The sequence below is a fragment of the Bubalus bubalis genome, chromosome 4 (assembly GCF_019923935.1).
Source record: "Bubalus bubalis isolate 160015118507 breed Murrah chromosome 4, NDDB_SH_1, whole genome shotgun sequence".
Lineage (NCBI taxonomy): Eukaryota > Metazoa > Chordata > Mammalia > Artiodactyla > Bovidae > Bubalus > Bubalus bubalis.
The window spans coordinates 28,530,480-28,554,083 of NC_059160.1; the positions used below are offsets into that span (position 1 = coordinate 28,530,480).

Sequence of the window (23,604 nt, forward strand, 5' to 3'; positions counted from 1 at the left end):
TGAAGAGATACTCTGTGTCCAAGGTAAGAGAAACCCAGTAAGACAGTAGGTGTTGTAAGAGGGCATCAGAGGGCAGACACACTGAAACCATAATCACAGAACTAGTCAATCTAATCACACTAGGACCACAGCCTTGTCTAACTCAGTGAAACTAAGCCATGCCCTGGGGGGCCACCCAAGATGGTCGGGCATGGTGGAGAGGTCTGACAGAATGTGGTCCACCGGAGAAGGGAATGGCAAATCACTTCAGTATTCTTGCCTTGAGAACCCCATGAACAGTATGAAAAGGCAAAATGATAGGATACTGAAAGAGGAACTCCCCAGGTCAGTAGGTGCCCAATATGCTACTGGAGATCAGTGGACAAATAACTCCAGAAAGAATGAAGGGATGGAGCCAAAGCAAAAACAATACCCAGTTCGGGATGTGACTGGTGAAAGAAGCAAGGTCCGATGCTGTAAAGAGCAATATTGCATAGGAACCTGGAATGTCAGGTCCATGAATCAAGGCAAATTGGAAGTGGTCAAACAGGAGATGGCAAGAGTGAATGTCGACTTTCTAGGAATCAGCAAACAAAAATGGACTGGAATGAGTGAATTTAACTCAGATGACCATTATAATCTACTACTGCAGGCAGGAATCCCTTAAAAGAAATGGAGTAGCCATCATGGTCAACAAAAGAGTCCGAAATGCAGTACCTGGATGCAATCTCAAAAATGACAGAATGATCTCTGTTCATTTCCAAGGCAAACCATTCAATATCACAGTAATCCAAGTCTATGCCCCAACCAGTAATGCTGAAGAAGCTGAAGTTGAACGGTTCTATGAAGACCTACAAGACCTTTTAGAACTAACACCCAAAAGAGATGTCCTTTTCATTATAGAGGACTGGAATGCAAAAGTAGGAAGTTAAGAAACACCTGGAGTAACAGGTAAATTTGGCCTTGGAATAGAGAATGAAGCTGGGCAAAGGCTAATAGAGTTTTGCCAAGAGAACACACTGGTCATAGCAAACACCCTCTTCCAACAACACAAGAGAAGACTCTACACATGGACATCACCAGATGGTCAACACTGAAATCAGATTGATTATATTCTTTGCAGCCAAAGATGGAGAAGCTCTATACAGTCAGCAAAAACAAGACTGGGAGCTGACTGTTACTCAGATCATGAACTCCTTACTGCCAAATTCAGACTTAAATTGAAGAAAGTAGGGAAAACCACTAAACTATTCACCTTTGATCCAAATCAAATCCCTTACAGTGGAAGGGAGAAATAGATTCAAGGTATTAGATCCGATAGAGTACCTGAAGAACTATAGATGGAGGTTCGTGACAATGTACAAGAGTCAGGGATCAAGACCACCCCCAAAAGAAATGCAAAAAGGCAAAACAGCTGTCTGGGGAGGCCTTACAAATAGCTGTGAAAAGAAGAGAAGTGAAAAGCAAAGGAGAAAAGGAAAGATATAAACATCTGAATGCAGAGTTCCAAAGAATAGCAAGGAGAGATAAGAAAGCCTTCTTCAGCAATCAATGCAAAGAAATAGAGGAAAACAATAGAATGGGAAAGACTAGAGACCTCGTCAAGAAAATGAGAGATACCAAGGGAACATTTAGTGCAAAGATGGCCTCGATAAAGGACAGAAATGGTATGGACCTAACAGAAGCAGAAGCTATAAGAAGAGGTGGCAAGAATACACAGAAAAACTGTACAAAAAAGATCCTCACAACCAAGATAATCACAATGGTGTGATCACTCACATAGAGCCAGACATCCTGGAATATGAAGTCAAGTGGGCCTTAGAAAGCATCACTACAAACAAAGCTAGCGGAGGTGATGGAATTCCAGTGGAGCTAGTTCAAATTCTGAAAGATGATGCAGTGAAAGTGCTTCACTCAATATGCCAGCAAATAAGGAAAACTCAGCAGTGACCACAGGACTGGAAAAGGTCAGTTTTCATTCCAATCCCAAAGAAAGGCAATGCCAAAGAATGCTCAAACTACCGCACAATTGCACTCATCTCACATGCTAGTAAAGTAATGCTCAAAATTCTCCAAGCCAGGCTTCAGCAGTATGTGAACTGTGAACTTCCAGATGTTCAAGCTGGTTTTAGAAAAGGCAGAGGAACCAGAGATCAAATTGCCAACATCTGCTGGATCATCAAAAAAGCAAGAGAGTTCCAGAAAAGCATCTATTTCTGCTTTATTGACTATGCCAAAGCCTTTGAGAGTGTGGATCACAATAAACTGTGGAAAATTCTGAAAGAGATGGGAATACCAGACCACCTGATCTGCCTCTTGAGAAACCTATATGCAGGTCAGGAAGCAACAGTTAGAACTGGACATGGAACAACAGACTGGTTGTTGTTCCAAATAGGAAAAGGAATTCGTCAAGTCTGTATATTGTCACCCTGCTTATTGAACATATATGCAGAGTACATCATGAGAAATGCTGGGCTGGAAGAAACACAAGCTGGAATCAAGATTGCTGGGAGAAATATCAATAACCTCAGATATGCAGATGACACCACCCTTATGGCAGAAAGTGAAGAGGAACTAAAAAGCTTCTTGATGAAAGTGAAAGAGGAGAGTGGAAAAAGCTGGCTTAAAGCTCAACATTCAGAAAACGAAGATCATGGCATCTGGACCCATCACTTCATGGCAAGTAGATGGGGAAACAGTGGAAACAGTGTCAGAATTTAATTTGGGGGGGGCTCTAACGTCACTGCAGATGGTGACTTCAGCCATGAAATTAAAAGACGCTTACTCTTTGGAAGGAAAGTTATGACCAACCTAGATAGCATATTCAAAAGCAGAAACATTACTTTGCCAACAAAGGTCTGTCTAGTCAAGGCTATGGTTTTTACAGCGGTCATGTATGGATGTGAGAGTTGGACTGTGAAGAAAGCTGAGCACTGAAGAATTGATGCTTTTGAACTGTGTTGTTGGAGAAGACTCTTGAGAGTCCCTTGGACTGCAAGGAGATCCAACCAGTCCATTCTAAAGATCAGTCTTGGGTGTTCTTTGGAAGGAACGATGCTAAAGCTGAAACTGCAGTACTTTGGCCACCTCATGCAAAGAGTTGACTCATTGGAAAAGACTCTGATGCTGGGAGAGATTGGGGGCAGGAGGAAAAGGGGATGACAGAGAGGATGAGATGGCTGGATGGCATCAAGGACTCCGATGGACATGAGTCTGAGTGAACTCCAGGAGTTGGTGATGGACAGGGAGGCCTGGCATGCTGCAATTCATGGGGTGGCAAATAGTGGGAAACAACTGAGTGACTGAGCTGAACTGAACTGAACTGAACTGGATACTTCTTCCAAATCCCAGACACATATACCCAACTGACTTCTAGCCTAGCCCTTTGATAACTAATTGATATCTCCAACTGAACACGGACATCATGGAACTTTTGCTTTTGAATCACACCCTACAATGGCTTCACCATCTCTGCCCATAATGTCATCACATTCTAGGCTATCAGACCCAAAATCCTGATACTCTCTTTCCCTCATACTTCTCTTCAAACTGCCTGGTAAATCACCTTGTTGGCTCTGTCTCCCTAAAATATTTCAAATTCAACCATGTATCTCAACTGCTGCCTCATGAATTAACCATCTAGATCACCATCATCCTTGGACTCCTACAATATTTTCCCAAAGCATCTTCTACCTCCACTCTTCAACCATCAGTCTTTCCTCCACAGTAAAAAATAAATTATGACATTTCCCTAAGGAAAAGCCCTCCAATGACTTCCCTATGCAACCAAATTAAATCCATTCTCTCTTCCATGGTCTCCAAGACCCTCATAAGCTTGCCTATTTCCTCTAATTCACCTCTCTTCCTTCTCCATTCACTCATTTATTTATTCACTCAAGACCCACACTTGCTGTCTTTCTCTCTTGTAAACATGCCAAGCATTATTAGTTCTTCCCTTCCTACTAGATCTTCTTCTTCTTCTTTATTATCACTCAGACCACAGCTATACTCTCTTGAGAAGCCTTTCCTGAACCTTCAATTAAAGGAGCATCCCTTACCCCAGAGTTACCTTCTATCACATTACCCTAGTTCATATGATTCAGTCCCTGGAAATACTGATTTGTTTCCCTCTTTATTATCTGTCTATTCTCATGAACAAATGAGTGTAACCACTTTGAAAATCTTGCTCACCACTGTATCTTCAGCTGACTGACTGAACTAAAGCTGAAGGCTAAATTGGTATGCACAGTATGATACATTGCAGAAAACAAAATTAAAGGTGCAGCATAGACTGCCTTTAATCTTTGTAAGTCGGCTGACATAGACATATGTATTATCATCTGTAAATGCTACTTTATTTCTTTTGGCATGGAGATATCTGAGAACTAATTTTGACCATATTTTTCTTTAAAGTACAGGATGCTCTGAATAGCTAAATAAGATTTTAAAAGTCTTCTTCATATTTTTCCCACACAAAATATCCAAATTGTTCAGGAACTTCAGAGGGCCAATAAGCAGGGAGAGGAGGTTGGCAGACAGGATTAGAAAGGCAGTGCATGATAAGGCATTCCCAGGTGGCACTGATGTTGAAGAACCCACCTGCCAACGCAGGAGATGTAAGAGACACAGGTTCAATCCCTGGGTCAAGAAGATCCCCTAGAGGAGGGCATGGCAATGCACTCCAGTATCCTTGCCTGGAGAATCCCATGGACAGAGGAGCCTGGCGGGCTGCAGTCCATAGCGTCACACAGAGTCGGACATGACTGAAGTGACTTAGCATGCACGCACACATGCATGATAACAATACATTGAATAAAATATACAAGCACCCAAAGGTTGGATATTCAAGATATACACCAATCAAAATTTCTCTACCCTATGGTTTTTGTAACACGCATTGCCTTCCTTTATAATGAATTACAGCTTGCTGGAGTAGAAACCACTAGGAACTTTCAAACATTTTTTAAATGTAATGGATTCAAAAATCGAAAGAAATACCTTATATATCCCCAAAGGTCACTTGGTCCCCACAATTGGTCAGATATCAAGTACGTATTATGTGAACTTGAAATAAAATAATCAGTCAATGGATGAGTCATATCTTGGTAAACATGATCATACTTATTATCAAATAGCAGACATTCAGATGAATCCATGTATCTTCTAAAACCTTCAAATGACATCTGGTGTGCTTGTTTAACTATAAAAAATAAAAAGAATGCAGAAATATCATAAATAGTATAAAAATTACATTTCACTTTAAATGTAGTAGCAGAGCATGTTTCTAAAGTATTCATTTAGAATTAATACTGATCTATTCTAAGTTTCTTTGGAAACAAATTTTTCTTAGGTTTTTATTTTTAGTTCTTTCAAGACTAAATATTACTTAATCATCTCTTCTTTTAATGTTTAAAAAATATATACAAGACTACTATATTTAAAATAGATAACCAAGGAACTATTGTTAAAAATTTTTTTTAATAATTAAAATACATACAAGAAAAGGACACATGTCGTAGATTCATGAATTTCCACAAGTTAACCGTCCATGTAACCAACACCAAGGTCAAAGAACAGAAGATGACAGCACCCCAGAAGACTGCCGCCTGCCAACTTTCTAGTTTTCCTCCAAACCCCAACCCCCAACTGCCAAGTATATTCAATGGTATGGCTTCTAGAAGCAGATTAGTTTTCTTTAGTTTTTGTGTTTTACATAAATGAACTCACACAATATGTATTTTTTATGACTGGTTTGTTTTGCTCAACATTATTTATAAAATTGATTCTTATAGTGGCACACAGATATTTTTTATTCCTATTTTTGTATAGCTCTCCATTGTGTGAATAGACCACAATTCATCAATTCTATTCTTGACAAGCATTTAGATAATTTCCAGTTTGGGGCTATTTACAAAACTATACTGCTATAAATAACCAGTATATATCTTTTGGTGCAAATAGGTACATGTTTCTATTGGGTGCATTCCTATGAATCGAATTACTAAGTCATTTGCATATAATTATCTTTAGCAAATGATCTGTGAACTTTTTTGCTCAGTATCATATATACCAAAATTATCTATTTAAGCAGAACACTGGCTCTGGAATGAGACAGCTTGGGTTAAATCCACTTATTTGTTATATATGACGAGTCTGTTAACCTCTCCCTGTCTTAGGAATGATGGCAATCATAACACCCATTCGTGCATACTGGTGCTGTATATTAGATCTATAAAAGTTAGTTACTGTTGCTTTTGTTGCTGATAACTCAGTTTGCCTCATATTAAAAGCTGGTGTGAGTATTCACTTTGGAGAGTGGTCCTTGGCAAAGAATTTTATTTCTAGGAATTTAAATTACAGAAATAGAGACTCAGACAAAGCTTGATGTGCAAGAATGCTCACACTAGCATTATTTATAAAAGCAAAGTAAATGGGGGGAGGGGAGGAAAGAGATTAAATCTCAAAATATGATACAATACTAAGCAGCCATTACAAATAATGTATCAGAAAAAAATACATAGTGACATTAAGTAAATATTTATGACATCATAAAAACGAAAAAGCCAGCGTTCAAAATGCTATTACAATCTTACTTTTAAAAATGAAAGCTAGAAAAAAATACATAAAATGTTTATAGTGATGCAAACTAAACTCTCTATTTCAAAGCTATGCAAATTAGAAACATGCAAGTGTATGGGGCAAATGCTTCATATATCATAATTGTAATGATTTGCATGAATTTATTCTTTTTCCCAGTGCAATTACCAGTGATTGGCTTATAGCTCTTTGAACTATTAACTAAGTAAATATCTTTGGTAATGGAATAGAAAACAAACTCATGTTATGCCCTTGAAAACTACCAGACTGAGATGACAGTTAATCTGATGAATTTTTATATTTAAAATAAAAAGAGGTTCTCTTCATTTGGTACATGTCACATATCACTGTGGGACAAGCTTGAGAAACTTAGCAGCATTTGGGACTATAAGTTCATAATTCAAATTGGCCCCAATAAGTCTCTAAAGTGATCAATAGCCTTGTAAATGAAATGAGTGGTCTTGCCTGTGTGCAAAACTATCTGAATGGAAGCAGAGGAAGACTCAAAAGATGGAATAGATAAACAGTATAATATTATAGTTAAAATGTAAACACAATTCCAAAATGTCAGTGGCACCATTCCACTATGCCTTTGTACCTTTTAAGTTGGGCTTTCCTGGTGGCTTAAACTGTAAAGAATCCTCCTGCAGTGCAGGAGACTGGGTTCGATTCCTGGTTGGGCAGATCCCCTGGAGAAGAAAATGGCAACCCACTCCAATATTCTTGCCTGGGAAATCCCATGAACAAAGGTGCCTGGCGGGCTACAGTCCATGGGGTCGCAAAAGAGTCAGACACAATTTAGCAACTAAACAACAACCATTTAATTTACCATCTGCAGGTAACAATTCCAAAGTACGTGTTTTAAAAATCTTCACTGGAACAGGGCCATAAAGTGCATGTCTGTGAACTGGTTGGTTCCAGGTGGCAATGATATAAAGAGTTTGAACCAAAACATAAATCAATTCACTACTTTCTTACGGAAAGTCTTTGCAATTGACAGTAAAGACTCCGTTGTGTATATGTACCACAGCTTTTTTATCCATTCATCTGCTGATGGACATCTAGGTTGCTTCCATGTCCTGGCTATGGCAAAACCAATACAATATTGTAAAGTTAAAAAATAAAATTAAATTAAATTAAAAAAAAAAAGAAGAAGGAAAAGAAAAAAAAAAGTAAAGACTCAGCATCTGGACTCATCAGATGTGCTTAGAGACGTACTTGTTTTACATTCTGATACAAGCTCTTTATCTTGCTGCAAACTTGCAAGTTTTAATGGAGACCAAACTCCTACTAGCACTATCTTCAGTCTTACCACAACGATGCTTAGAAGCATTCCAAGTCTTTATGTGGTACCGAGTCATGAGCCAAAATCTAGCTTATGACCAATGAGACCAACATGATTTAACCCCTGCCTATCTCTCCAGGTTCGAACCACACTGTCCTCTTCCTGTTCCTTGCCTCTCCACCTCGGGGCCAACACTTGCCTTGCCTAGACGTCAGACCCTTCTCCCATTTTGTCACATGACTAATTCTTTCTCATCATTTTTTGTCTCAGCTCAAATGTTACATTCCCCATGAAGGACTCTCCTAAATACTCACCTGAGCTAGACCTTGTGGGTTGTCTACTCTCTATTTTATTTTATTTTTTTCATAGTACATAGTACTCTCTGAAACTATCTATTTGTATGTTTAATTATTTATTGTCAGTCTCCTTCCAACCCTTATCAGGAATACAAGACCTAGTTTGCCTCGTACTCCACTGTATCCTCAGGCCCTAGAAACATGCTTGGTTGCCACAAATAAATACGTCAGTAAATCAGGAATGTATGAGTCCATGAAGGAATGTTTTGTTTTGTTAGAACCCATATCATCATATGTTAAGCACTGGTAGACATAAACCAGTTTGCAAAGGCAGAACTCGGGCTTTCACATGCGTGCGTGTCTGCTAAGTCCCTTCATCTTGTTTGACTCCTTGCGACCCTATGGACTGTAAACTGCCAGACTCCTCTGTCCATGGGATTCTCCAGGCAAGAATACTGGGGTGGGTTGCCATGCTCTCCTCCAGGGGATCTTCCTGACCCAGGGCCTGAACTCACATCTCTTGTATCCTGCATTGGCAGGTGAGTTCTTTACCACTAGTGCCTCCTGAAAAGCCCTGCACTTTCATATATCCCTTATTAAATAAATATTCTGAGCTATTCTATTAATCTCTGTAGGGTTAAACAGCATGCTTTAATAGTGCTTTTTCTGCAACTATATGAATATTGTATTATATTATGTCTTTATTATTTTATTTAAAAATAAGTATAAATGGAAAAAATCGAAGTGCTTTACCCATTAAAGATGAAACAAAGATCAAAAACAATGCAAGAGATCACTAGCCAAAATGGTTATTGGACTTAAACCAGATGAGTGCATAGGAAAATGAAAGAAAAGCAAAAATCTTTTAATGTTTATGAAATGTTGTAGACAATTAAGTGTCAACAACAGAGAAACGAGTGATTTTACAATGTTTTATCTCTTCCCTAGAACTGTCTTCATTTAGCTAATTTAATATTCTATATTTTGTCAATAATATATAAAAATGTAAAACTGCCTACACCTGGGTTTTTATCTTATTAATGAATATCAGGACCCTTTCTTCCATTATGGTATTTATAATAATAAGATCCTCATCTTGTTTTCCATGCCTAAGTTCATCTCTGAACACTTGAAAGATACAGGAACAGTTAAAAGGAAGGAACTGGACAATGAAAGAAAGTCGTGGTTACACAACATAGCTTTCTAAAAGGTATGTACACTGTCTGTAAGTTACAAAATTATAACTGTCAATGTATAATATTACCCAGAAGAAAGCTGACCCAATCAAGTTTGAATTTGAAAACTTCTATTAATAAAAAAGTTTGCATATAAATATTTGATAAAACTTTGAAGTACAAGCATACCTTCTTCAATAGGCTCATATTTCTGAATGATCTCAGAAGCAATACTTTTATTGAAGTCAAGTGTATACTGTTCTCGCATCAAAAATTCGACCAGGTTCTTTTCTAAAAGAATTTTCCGGTTTTCAGAATACGTGTTGAAAATCTCAATAATTTCTTCTCTGTATGTAATAATTCGATAAATTGTTCTAAATTCTTCTATGGTGATTCTTCCTTGTTTCAGCCTGTCATTATCCTACTAAAAAAATTTACTGGTGGGCTCACATTTCAAAAGTAAAAAATACACAAAACAAAAATGTTAGAGTAGTTGTGTAACATATATACCAACTCATCCTGAAAACAAGTTACATTGGATTCTTATTTTACATAAATATATAAAACTGCATGAGATGATGCCAAAGTTTGGGAATGACTAGTGGATAACTACCACTTAAAACCTGGTGGCTTTATTTTGTATTACTACTTCTGCTTTGTAAATAGGTTGGATTTCACATATATGCATTAATATACAATATTTGTTTTTCTCTTTCTGACTTACTTTACTCTATATGACAGTCTCTAGGTCCAACCACATCTCTACAAATGACCCAATTACATTCCTTTTTAATGTGTAAAATAGATAACTAATAAGAACATATACCCATTTGAATGCAGAGTTCCAAAGAACAGCAAGGAGAGATAAGAAAGCCTTCCTCAGAGATCAATGCAAAGAAATAGAGGAAAACAATAAAATGCGAAAAGACTAGAGATCTCTTCAAGAAATTAGAGATACCAAGGGAACATTTCATGGAAAGATAGGTACAATAAAGGACAGAAAATGTATGGACCTAACAGAAGCAGACGATATTAAGAGGAGGTGGCAAGAATACACAGAAGAACTGTACAAAAAAGATCTTCATGACCCAGATGATCATGATGGTATGATCACCCACCTAGAGCCAGACATCCTGGAGTGTGAAGTCAAGTGGGCCTTAGGAAGCATCACTAAAAACAGAGCTAGTGGAGGTGATGGAATTCCAGTTGAGCTATTTCAAATCCTGAAAGATGATGCAGTGAAAGTGCTGCACTCAGTATGCCAGCAAATCTGGAAAACTCAGCAGTGGCCACAGGACTGGAAAAGGTCAGTTTTCATTCCAATCCCAAAGAAAGGCAATGCTAAAGAATGCTCAAACTACCACACAATTGCACTCATCTCACACGTTAGTAAAGTAATGCTCAAAACTCTCCAAGCCAGGCTTCAACAGTATGTGAACCATGAACTTCCAAATGTTCAAGCTGAATTTAGAAAAGGCAGAGGAACCAGAGATCAAATTGCCAACATCCACTGGATCTTAAAAAAAGCAAGAGAGTTCCAGAAAAATATCTATTTCTGCTTTATTGACTATGCCAAAGCCTTTGACTGTGTGGATCACAACAAACTGTGGAAAATTCTGAAAGAGATGGGAATACCAGATTACTGACCTGCCTCTTGAGAAATCTGTATGCAAGTCAGGAAGCAACACTTAAAACTGGACATGGAACAACAGACTGGCTTCAAATAAGGAAAGGAGTATGTCAAGGGTGTATATTGTCACCCTATTTATTTAACTTATATGCAGAGTACATCATGAGAAATGCTAGGCTGGAGAAGCACAAGCTGGAATCAAGATTGCCAGGAGAAATAACAATAACCTCAGATATGCAGCGGAGAAGGCAATGGCGACCCACTCCAGTACTCTTGCCTGGAAAATCCCATGGACAGAGGAACCTGGTAGGCTGCAGTCCATGGGGTCGCTGAGTCCGACACGACTGAGCAACTTCACTTTCACTTTTCACTTTCATGCACTGGAGAAGGAAATGCAACCCACTCCAGTGTTCTTGCCTGGAGAATCCCAGGGACGGGGGAGCCTGGTGGGCTGCCATCTATGGGGTCACGCAGAGTCAGACACGACTGAAGCAACTCAGCAGCAGCAGCAGATATGCAGATGACACCACCCTTATGGCAGAAAGTGAAGAACTAAAGAGCCCCTTGATGAAAGTGAAAGAGAAGAGTGAAAAAGTTAGCTTAAAATGCAAAATTCAGAAAACTAAGATCATGGCATCTGGTCCCATCACTTCATGGCAAAGAGAAGGAGAAACGGTGACAGAATATTTTGGGGGGCTCCAAAATCACTGCAGATGGTGACTGCAGCCATGAAATTAAAAGATGCTTGCTCCTTGGAAGAAAAGTTATGACCAACCTAAACAGCATATTAAAAAGCAGAGACATTACTTTGCCAACAAAGGTCTGTCTAGTCAAAGCTATGGTTTTTCCTATAGTCATGTATGGATGTGAGTTGGACTTTGAAGAAAGCTGACCACCAAAGAATTGATGCTTTTGAACTGTAGTGTTGGAGAAGACTCTTGAGAGTTTCTTGTACTGCAAGAAGATCCAACCAGTCCATCCTAAAGGAAATCAGTCCTGAATATTCATTGGAAGGACTGATGTTGAAGCTGAAACTCCAATACTTTGGTCACCTGATGCAAAGAGCTGACTCATTGGAAAGGACCCTGATGCTGGGGAAGACTGAAGGTGGGAAGAGAAGGGGACAACAGAGGATGAGATGGTTGGATGGCATCACCAACTCAAGGGACATGAGTTTGAGTAAATTCCGGGAGTTGGTGATGGACAGGGAGGCCTGGCGCGCTGCAGTCCATGTGGTCTTGGACACAACTAAGTCGGACACAACTGAGCGACTGTACTGAATGAGAACATATTGTATAGCACAGGGAACTCTATTCAATGCTCTGTGGTGATTCTAAAGGGAAAAGGAAATTTGAAAGAGGGGATATTGTATACTTATCGCTCATTCCCTTTGCTGTACAGTAGAAACTAATACACTATTTTAAAGCAACCATACCTCAATACAAATTTAAAAAAAACAAAAAACAAAAAAAACCTGGTGGCCTGGGCTGCCCAGTTTAAGCAAAGAAGCAAACCCTGTTCCTCAGGAGAACTGCAGCCCTAAGTAGCTCTCTGCCCAGAAAGACTTGCCCAACTTCAGGCTGAGGTATTAATACTCGTGACCTTCAAGACTGAGGACATCCCTGAACCATCTGGATTTGCCTCAAACCTCGTCCTTACTGTGGTGATGACATGCACCATCCTGTGAGGTACTCAGGTGTGCTCAGTCATGCCCGACTTTTTTGCAACCTCACAGACTGTCGCCCACCAGGTTCCTCTATCCATGGGGTTTTTAAGGTAAGAATACTGGAATGGGTTGCCATTTCCTTCTGCAAGGGATCTTCCTGACCCAGGAATCAAACTGGGGTCTCCTGCTCTGCAGGCAGATATTTTACCAGCTGAGCTACCAGGGAAACCTATCATTGAAGATGGGAAATTATAATTTTGGTAGAGAAGGGAAAGGAAAGCACAAAGGGTAAGTAATAAGGAGAAGAAATATGAGGCCTGGGGAACACAGTGTCAGCAGAAGAAAAGGGGGAAGAAGAATAGTGGTAAGCAAGGAAGGTTCAAATCTGAGTACTGAGCCTCTTAACAGCAGCCTCAATATTAATATAGGGTATCAATGTATTAATATCTCCCCTGTAGGATAAAACTGAAGAGCAAAAACCTTTATATGTCAATTGTCACCAGTCCCAGAGCCACGGTAGACCAGGACTTGAACTAACTCCAAGGAAGGAAAGAAAAAACAATACACTATTGCTTGTACTCAAAGTGAGAAATGGAATATTTCCTGCCATATCAATAAACAAAGGATATCATCAGTGATTGCAGCCCTCCAATGTAAGCTGGCAGGGGGCTTCCCTGATAGCTCAGTTGGTAAAAAACCACCTGTAATGCAGGAGACCCTGGTCCAATTCCTGGGTCAGGAAGATCCACTGGAGAAGGGATAGGCTACCCACTCCAGTATTCATGGGCTTCCCTTGTGGCTCAGCTGGTAAAGAATCTGCCTGCAATGTGGGAAACCTGGGTCTGATCCCTGGGTTGAGAAGATCCCCTGGAGAAGGGAAAGGCTACCTACTCCAGTATTCTGGCCTGGAGAAACCCATGGACTTTACAGTCCTTGGGTTCACAGAGAGTCAGACAGGACTGAATGACTTTCACATTCATTTTCTTTCAATGTGAGCTGGTGAGCCCTGAGGGAACTCAGGAAGGAAAGAACCCCTGCCATCAGACTGCAGCCACTTCCCATGTTGAGCCCTGAGGAGGATATGAAAACACAGAATAATGACCCCAGATAGCTGAGGTGCATATCAAAGGAATGATTTCAGTGAGCCAGACACTTACATCTTCCTATACTTAGAAAAGCACTAAACTACTTAAGATATCTGGTTTTCTTTAATTTACAATGATCTTTTGACATTCAGACTACCTACCCTTTGTAAAATTTCTATGTAACCTGGGTCCCCCTTGCCTCCTCAGAACAATTCTCCCAGGATTACTTTAGATGCTACCTCCCAGGGCCAAAATCCTAAAAGTTCCCATCAAACAGAACGTAAGTCTCAACTTTTAGGTTGCATGTATTGATTCAGTTGACAAGAGTATATGTGCAGAAATAAATTGTCAAATACAAGTCTGATCTCTCTAATTCTCTTATATTTCTCAATGTTTCTCCTCTGGTTTCAAGACAAAATCCAAACTATTGGCATCCAAGACCCTCAAAGACATGGTTTCTTCCCCCGCCCCACCACCACTTCTTCCATGCATTTCACACTGTACCGTGCTCTGAATCAGTTACAATACAAATACCAAGCTACCTCTTGCTATTGTAAAGGCTCTTTCTTCTGTCTGGAATATTGTTTTCTTTTTATTTAAGTTGGTTGGGAAGAGCCCCTGGAGCAGGAAATGCCAACCGACTCCAGTATTCTTGCCTGGAAAATTCCATGGACAGATGAGCCTAAGGGACTGCAGTCCATGGGGTCACAAAGAGTCAGACATGACCAAATGACTGAGCATGAGCATGAATTTCTACTAATCTTCAAAAAAATGTCCTTCTCTTGAAGTCTTCCCTATGTCCCTCTGTGTCTCCTCCCCATATCATGTTAGAGAGCCCTACCTAAGATTCCTAGAAGATTCTATACCTGCTTCTCTACTGGGGTTTATTACACCAGAATAAAACCTTTACGCATCCCTTCTAGAATTGTCTCAGATACAAAGTCTGTCATTTGTTTCCCATATCCTTAGTACATATAGGGCTTCCCTGTTGGCTTAGATGGTGAATAATTTCCCTGTAACGTAGGAGACCTGAGTTCAATCCCAAGATCGAGAAGATCCCCTGAAGGAAGAAATGGCAACCCACTCCAGTATTCTTGCCTGGAGAGTTCCATGGACAGAGGAGCTTGGCGGGCTACAGTCCATGGGATCACAAAGAATCGAACATGACTAACACTTGGTATGTATAAGAGTGTCTGACTGAGGCCTTCAGAACTTGATGATTCTGATGAAATATGTTCATTTAATTGGAAAAAGGAACTAAATATCTCCCTAAAACTAGGGAGAGCAGGAAAAGATGTCTTTTATTACAGAAAATATGCAAAATCTCAGGGCCCACTGCAAGGAATACTACTTTTCAAACTGTTACATATTAATCACTTACAGTTTACAACATAAAAAAAAAAAAGAGTAATGAAATCATCTTTCTCAAGTTTACAAAAAAATAAAAGTTCATTAAGTGGTTATTTTTTTCAAGGCATTACAAAAAGAACTTTCTGAAACAATTTATGTATAATTTCAAAATATATCTTTTGGGGACTTCCATGGCAGTCCAGTGGCCAAGACACCATGCTTCCAATGCAGGAAGCCAGGGTTTGATCCCTAGTAAGAGAACTAAACCCACACATCATGCAGTACAGCCAATAATAACTAAATAAATAAATAAAAATGAAAAGTTTGAATAATTTTTTTAATTTAAGAAATAAAATATATCTTTTACCTTAAGCCTATGACCCCCATGAAGGTAGATACTTTATTATTTTTTTATTCCCAAAGCCTATTACTGGAAGATGGAAATGGGAACCCTCTCCAGTATTCTTGTCTGGGAAATTCCATGGACAGGGGAGCCTGGCAGGCTATGGTCCAAGGGGCCACATGGGGCTACAAAGACTCAGAGATAACTGAGCAACTGAGCACACCCTAAATTAGGAGCCTAGTGATCATATGTTTAAATGAATGATTGAATCCAGGAGGATAAAAGCACATATTAAAATAATTATATTGTTAGTCATTCTGATAATACACTTTAGAAAACAGAATAAAGGTCTTTCACGTTGTTACTATTTCCATTGCTCAGTTTGCTAGTAAAAAGATGAAATGTTACTTAATAAACAACATTATAAGAAAGCTGATCTATCTGATGAGAAAGCTGAGCTATCAAAGCCAGAACTTCTAACATAAAATGTAGCATTTTAAAATTCTCTCTGAAATTACCCTAAAAACAATGTATTCAAAATATAGTCTAGGAAATCTTATGACTTGCAACTTTTTCCTCAAACTCTGACATACTTATGCTCCTTGGAAGAAAAGTTATGACAAATCTAGACAGCTTATTAAAAAGCAGAGACATTACTTTGCCAACAAAGGTCCGTCTAGTCAAGGCTATGGTTTTTCCAGTGGGCATGTATGGATGATGGATATGAGAGTTGGACTATAAAGAAAGCTGAGTGCCGAAGAATTGATGCTTTTGAACTGTGGTGTTGGAAAAGACTTTTGAGAGTCTCTTGAACTGCAAGGAGATTCAACCAGTCCGTCCTAAAGGAAATCAACCCTGAATATTCATTAGAAGGACTGATGCTGAAGCTGGAACTCCAATATTTTGGCCACCTGATGTAAAGAACTGACTCATCTGAAAAGACCCTGATGCTGGGAAAGATTGAAGGCGGGAGGAGAAGGGGATGACAGAGGATGAGATGGTTGGATGGTATCACCAACTCAATGGACATGAATTTGAGTAAACTCCAGGAGTTGGTGATGGACAGGGAGGCCTGGCATGCTGCAGTCCATGGGGTCTTAAAGAGTTGGACACGGCTGAGCGACTGAACTGAACTGACATACCAGTTTAAACTAGCAGGCAACTTGTTCTTTCTCCTTTTCTTATTCCCTGTTTCCTTCTGTCCCTAATGCATGCATGCATGCTATGCATGCTAAGTACTTCAGTCGTGTCCGACACTGCGAGCGCATGCACTGTCGCCTGCCAGGCTCCTCTGTCCATGGGATTCTCCAGGCAAGAACACTGCAGTGGGATGTCATGCCCTCCTCCAGGGTCTCTTAGGTCTCCAGCACTGGTAGGCAGGTTCTTCACCACTAGCGCCACCTGGGAAGCCCTAATGCCGATACAGTAATCAGAGGCACCTAAGACTCAGTCTTCCCTGAAGAAGGCCTTTGTGCATATCTTGGAGTCTAGCCTGAAGAAGGGAGCTTGGGCACACAAGCTGCTGTGCAGAGGACACACTCCTTGTCCAGAGGTCACACCTCTTGTCCAGAGGACACACCCCTTGTCCAGAGGACACATTGGCTCCAGTAGCCAGTGGGGCTTGTATTTCTGGGTTCAGCTGAACCGTGGCAAATACAGAGAAATATAACCTCTTAAAATTGAAAAGGATACTATTTCATATTCAGCCAACAATCAAGACTAATCTAAGACTAGCTACGCGAATTGAAATGACTGGAGATATTTCCTAAAATTAGCTTGTGCTGTGTTGTGCTGTGCTTAGTCTACCAGTTGTGTCAGACTCTTTGTGACCCCGTGGACTGTAGCCCTCCAGGCTAATCTGCCCATGTGGATTCCCCAGGCAAGAATACTGGAGTGGGTTGCCATACCCTCCTCCAGGGGATCTTTCCTGCTACAAATTAAAAATAATGATTAAAAACAATTTTTTTTAATTTAATAAAGGGATTTTTGAAAAAAACTTAGAGAACTATTGCTCAAGTGAAGATTCAGTAATTAATTTTGGAAAAAGAAGTTTAGAATATTTTGCCAGGGTCATGAAGTTATATGTGCTTTACTCAAGTTTTATAATAAAATTTCACCTTGTCAGAAAGTAAATTCATGTCAGAATTTATGTCAACTATTAAACACTTAGGAAATCAATAAATATAATGTAATTTTCTCTATTTTTTTGAACAGTCATGATGTAGCTTCAACTAAAATTTACTTGGTGCCTACTTTATGCCAAGCCTGATACTAGGGACATTCACAAATGATAACATTTAATATTTAGAACCATCCTGCAAAATAAATATATTAGTATCCCCATCCTGCAGATTAAGACATTTGCTCAGAGATTTCTGACTTGTCAATCAAGTACTGCACAACTAGGTTCTAACTGAAGACTCTCTACACCCAATAAGCTTGCTAATGATAACACCTCTGAGACACTGAGCGTCTTTGTGTTTGTGTGGACAACAACAACAACAACAAAAAGATTCACTGTGATTCATTTTATTTGGTCTCACTAATAGGTGTATCATTGCCAAGTGGAGAGATCAGCAGCATAAGTTAAAGCAGAAGAGTTGGATGTTTAAGCTTAATCTTGAGCTGTCTAGAAAATTCAGTTAACCAATATACTTTCCCTAGGCATACTACTTAATCAACATTTTAACCCATATACAGCAATTTCACCTAAGGCAACAAAGTATTTTCTATTAGGAGAATTATTTAAATAGAAGATAATGGTTTACCATAATCATCACTCTTGTTTATACATAATTCATGCTTCTAAAGTATCTGAGGTCATTTTAAAGGGGTTTTTGAAGTATTCTAAGGAATCTCTGCTCCTCTAATTTTTATAATTAACATTGTTTTCATAGCTGCTTTAAAAAGGTTTTGCTACAAAATAGACCTTCGGCCTGGCTATGTCCAAATAATCATAAATTCCAATTAATGAGCTATTTATTTAATTGTTATACCTGTTGAACATTCTACATACTGCTTTTCAATACAGCTTGCGTTTTACTCAAGAGCATTTCAAAGACCTATCTCTATCTTGCAGCTAATTCAAAGCAACTTGAAAATCACTAAGATTTACAGTATTTCACATTAAATACAGATTTAACATATTACTACCTCTGTATTGTGCTGAATGTGAATTTTATTAAACCAGAAAGCACACAGCTGTTTCTCCCTTTGGGCAATACCACTGGGGGAAAATTCTATGTGTAAAGGCCTTTCACATAAATTTGTGTTCTTAAGGTGTGGTATTAGAAATTAATCAAAATTCTTATCGCTTATAGCAGCACAAGCTACTTGGAGCCATAGAAGCAACTCTGAATTCTTTGTCTTTTACAGCAGTCTCCTGAGAAGTTCAGTTTTTCTTTTCTGAACCTCCTCTTTTGGTTAGTAAACCTGAGGACTAAATCTGACTGAGAGAAATGCTTGCTCCTGTGTTTCTGCTTATTTTCTGAGCAGAGTCACCAATCGCCTTTCTTCAGGACTAGCTCTTCAAGGATATTTACATGATGAAGAGATAGTACTTCATTCCAGAGGAAAAAGCAGGTTTGTTTACTATCTGGGATAATAACATTAATAACGACACCCTCCGTGGCAAAGATCAGACAGGCTTATTGCCCATAATAAAAGCTCTGGGTTCTTAAGCTTTCTTCTGAGTCCCTCTCAGGTAATATACCCGCTGTGTGTGCACATGTCACCAGGCCCTCCTCACATCACTTTGGGAACAGGGCCGGGAGAAATGGCAGCAAAATGGTGATACCCTGGCAACTGGTATATTTGGGAGTACCAAGCTGTCTTTTTTCTCTGAACTGGAACCTACCTCTGCAAGCATTCCTGGATCTCTACCAGGCTCACTGGTTAGCCCACATGTGAAGTAACAACAGGGGCTTCCCTGGTGGCTCAGACTGTAAACAATCTGCCTGCAATGCAGAATACTTGGGTTTGATCCCTCAGTCAGGAAGATCCGCTGGAGAAGGACATGGCTACCCACTCCAGAATTCTTGCCTGGAGAATCCCACAGACAGAGGAGACTGGAAGATTACAGTCCACGGGGTTGCAAAGAGTTGGACAAGACTGAGTAACTAACACTTTCACTTTCAAAGTAACACAGGTTTCCCAGTATAGGTTAGTTGGTAACAATTTCACCATAGATTGTGTTATCTGGCTTCCCAATTCCAAGAAACAAAATCATACTCAGGATGTCTACCTTCCTAACTATCTGGGTTGGCTTGTCTAGTATTCTTGCCTGATTCACCAAGAAATTTGCCATCTTCCTAATAAAAAAAAAACTCAGCTCTAACATGCAGCTTTTTCTTTTTTTCATGATCTTTCCGTTCGTCCTCTAGTGACAGAATTAAACCAGGTTCCCTTCCTACTAATTCTTCTTTAAACAAAGGAAAGTGAAAGGCACTCAGTCGTGTCTGACTCTTTGCGACCCCATGGACTATACAGTGGGGTCTCCAGGCCAGAATACTGGAGTTGGTAGCCTTTCCCTTCTCCAGAGGAGCTTATGGTATAATTCCTTGAAGATGAGTAAAATATGATTTTTATCAAGATTGCCCATGCCTTCTATAAATCACTAACATCCAATCTAGTTACCATTTCATCATTTATATGATTTGATCTAATCAGATGACAAATCTTAATCTGATGTGAACATCTATGCATTCTCAGCAGATTGTTCTAAGCAGATAACCTGGTATTATTTCAAATTTTATCAACAACTCATTTTTCCTCTTACCTAAATGCTTTCCATTTTGATTATAAATATATCTAACATAATTAATTGCTTTAATTTCTCAGAGACTAATCTTTCATATGTATTTTCTGCAGAAAACATACAAGTAGCTATCCACATTTCCTTATATTGGATGAAGTCCTTCCTAGGGTGGGATATGCAGGGGACAGATATTATCTCACCTTAAAAATATATTTCACATGAATAGTATTGCACTGAATATCTAATTTTTCAAGTAGTTTCAGAGCTTTTTCTAGAGTAATTTTTCCACCTTTGAAGTCATCTCGAACCATCAACAAAAACCATGTAGGAGACACACCAAAAAAAGAAGTTAAGGAAATTCTCACAGAAAGTCATAAGTACTTAAAATGACTAAAGAATATTTTGTCCCTCTTCAACGTTTTTCTTTTTCTTTTCAGAGGATAGTCTATCGCATGCCTAAGTGAGAAAATAATTTTATGATAAATAATATTTAAAACAAAATTAAGTAGGTACTATTTAGTGTTAAAGGTATGAAAGGACTTAATAAAATAAGAATTATAGGAAAAGAACAAAAGTTAACATTTGAGAAATCCAGCTATTACTTGGGAAATACAGTCTATTTTCTGAAGACATGAACATCAAGATCTTTCTATCACTTGATCTCTCTCAGGGTTAGTTTCCTCGTCTGAAAAGTGGTCAAATTAATACTTCAGGAAGGTAGGGGCATTAAATGAGCTCATAATATATCATTCAATATAGTTTCTGTTACTGAGAGTTCAATAAATAGTAACCATGTCTGATATGATTATTACCATTATACTAGCCAAATGTCCAGCTACTCACATGCCTCCAAAAGCAACATTTTAAGGACCATCAGAAAGAGGTTTTTTTTTTCTAATGCCATGATGAGTGTCTAATTAATATGAAGGAGAAAACAAAAATAATCAAGCTTGCTTTATCTACAGAGAAACAACAAAATTTAGGACACTTCAAATTAAAAAAATAAGATTGAGAAGGATTAATATGACAGTCTATAAAATCATGAAAAGTATCAGTAAAAATTGTTCAACAATACACTCAATTTCAGATTGTTAGAACTAATAGGAAGCCCTTCAATTTAATGGCTGTGACTTAATATGGCAAAGCTCATGTTATAAGAAAAAGATACAGGAAGCTGGGAAAATTTAAAAAAAAAAAAAAAAACTCAGGATGCAAAAAGAAGGAAGCAGTTTATACTCAAATGAGAGAAATAAGCTCAGGAGTCTTCAAAGGGGATAAATCAAGAAAAAGGAAAGAGGAACAGAAAGGACTTCTGAGTGGATATTTGTTCTCCATATTTTCATGACCTGAAGTTTCGTTTCTCCTCACTTAGAAGCTTCTCCCCATTATGAGTTGTCGCAGGTTCCAAATATAATTAACTCTGCCCCTTGGCAAGAAAGGGATTCCTTGAAACTCATCCGCTGTTGCCACTGCCCCTTTTCTAGAAAGAAAGCAGAAAACACAGTGGTTTGTTGCCTTTGTTCTTTGCAGTTAGCGCAACACTTAAATCCCCCAGAGACTGTATGGAGGTTTGTGGTCTCTGCACTTCACTGCCCTTAAATTTTTTCTGGCTTCTTGCTTATGTTCTGACCATTTCCAAACCCACAATGTTTATGAGAGAGACAACCCTTGCCATCTGGCATTTTCCCATGAACAGCCATGGTCTCTCATTTTTACTATTTTGTTTAAACCCCTCAAACCTTTCAGGATAACATGCTTCCACTGGGTTGGGGACAGTTATTCTGACGGCCTGATTACAAATTACTGCCATTGTGGTCCCCAAAACGTCAAAGAGCTTCCAAATACTCCTTAGAAACTCTGGGTTGCTTCTCTTAGATCTATGACCACCTATGCAATAAACACACCACTTTATGAAGAAGGCTGTTCTGGAGGCTAAGTTCTTAAAAATTCTTCAAAATTCGTATAGCTGGTTGGCCGGGCACCACGCTGTCAGGTGACTGTCATGTTTTCCTTTGGGTCCAAACGCCCATTGTGATCTCATCAAAAGTTCCGTACTTCACAGAGCAAGCTCCTTTATGACTTCATCAGGAGACTCAGAGCTGGCCAGACAACCTGGTTTTTGCATGGTCAGACATGGTAATCTTAAGCTTGAATGTTTAACACCTGGATGGGAAAGGTGCCCCATGGAATGTTCTCTCATCCTCTGAACACTTTATTCCAGAAGCTCTGCTTCTGCCGCAACCAAACATGTCACGTAGCACGCTGAGTAGGAAAGAGAAAGAAAAAGTAATTCACAGACTATTGATACAGGCTCCTCCAGGGGAATTTGTAAATGCCTTTGATGATCTCTGTCTGCTTATCCGTGATGAAAAACTCATGCACCATCAAGGGGAGTGTGCGGGCCACCAACACTGCCAAAAATATTCTGTCCCACTCAGCATTGATGGGAATGCTGTCCTCCTGTCTCACCACAATGTCGTGGGCGACTACAGGTTTTTCGACTACCAGAGCAAACTTTCTTTCAAATTTGACCTGCTTCAAAACCAGTTAAAGGACATCCAGAGTCATGGAATCATTCGGAATGAGACGGAGTACCTGAGGACTGTAGTTCTGTGCGCCTTGAAGCTGTATGTGAACGACCACTACCCAAAGGGAAACTGCAACGTGCTGAGAAAAACAGTGAAAAATAAGGAGTTCTTGATCGCCTGCATCGAAGACCACAGCTATGAAACAGCAGACTACTGGAATGGGCTTTGGAAATCAAAATGGATTTTCCAAGTCAATCCATTTCTAACCCAGGTAACAGGGAGAATTTTTGTGCAAGCTCACTATTTCAGGTGTGTCAACCTACATATCGAAATCTCCAAGGACCTGAAAGAAAGCTTGGAGGTAGTGAACCAAGCTCAACTGGCTCTAAGTTTCGCAAGACTTGTGGAAGAGCAAGAGAATAAATTTCAAGCTGCACTGTTAGAAGAACTACAGGAGTTATCGAATGAAGCTCTGAGAAAAATTCTACGAAGAGATCTTCCAGTGACCCGTACTCATATTAACTGGCAGAGGATACTCTCTGACTTGAATCTGGTGATGTACCCTAAATTAGGGTATGTCATTTATTCAAGAAGTGTGCTATGCAACTGGATAATATAAAGGATTGCTCCTGGTAACTCTCTTGATCTGATTCAGTTGTGTTTCTGGGGACAGCGGGTAGGGGAGGCACTGAGGTTATTTTCCTAAAGTTAAGAACCCACAAGATATGTCCATCACTTGGCAGATGTAAATTTTGGGGTGATTTTTGGTTTTACTTTTTGGGGGAAGGGGCACATCACACAGTTTGTAGGAACTTGGTTCCCCAGCCTAGGACTGAACCCGAGCCTTTAGCAATTGAAAGCAGAGTCCTGACCACTGGACCACCAAGGAATTCCAGATGAAAGTTTAAATTAGG

At 39.3% G+C, this 23,604-nt stretch overlaps 2 protein-coding genes across 2 annotated transcripts in view; one reads left to right on the forward strand and one right to left on the reverse strand.

Moving 5' to 3' along the window:
* The window catches only part of PLCZ1 (phospholipase C zeta 1), a 50,286-nt gene extending 28,128 nt beyond the window's left edge, over positions 1–22,158 (reverse strand). Inside the window, exons 1-4 of the mRNA XM_044941213.2 lie at positions 22,067–22,158; positions 20,363–21,642; positions 9,522–9,753; positions 4,978–5,179 (exon numbers count right to left, since the gene is read on the reverse strand). Coding sequence (XP_044797148.2) covers positions 4,978–5,179; positions 9,522–9,753; positions 20,363–20,473 — 545 coding nt within the window. The 5' untranslated portion in view covers positions 20,474–21,642; positions 22,067–22,158. The remainder of the gene's footprint in view (positions 1–4,977; positions 5,180–9,521; positions 9,754–20,362; positions 21,643–22,066) is intronic.
* On the forward strand, positions 22,091–23,333 carry CAPZA3 (capping actin protein of muscle Z-line subunit alpha 3). Its single transcript, XM_006055799.3, has one exon. It carries the CDS (start codon positions 22,410–22,412, stop codon positions 23,307–23,309), a length of 900 nt encoding a protein of 299 aa, XP_006055861.1. The 5' UTR covers positions 22,091–22,409; the 3' UTR covers positions 23,310–23,333.
* Positions 23,334–23,604: the final 271 nt, after the last annotated feature.

Bases quoted from the DNA above. Each gene is read 5' to 3' on its own strand.
- CAPZA3 (XM_006055799.3), top strand. From the start codon at position 22,410: ATGTCACGTAGCACGCTGAGTAGGAAAGAGAAAGAAAAAGTAATTCAC.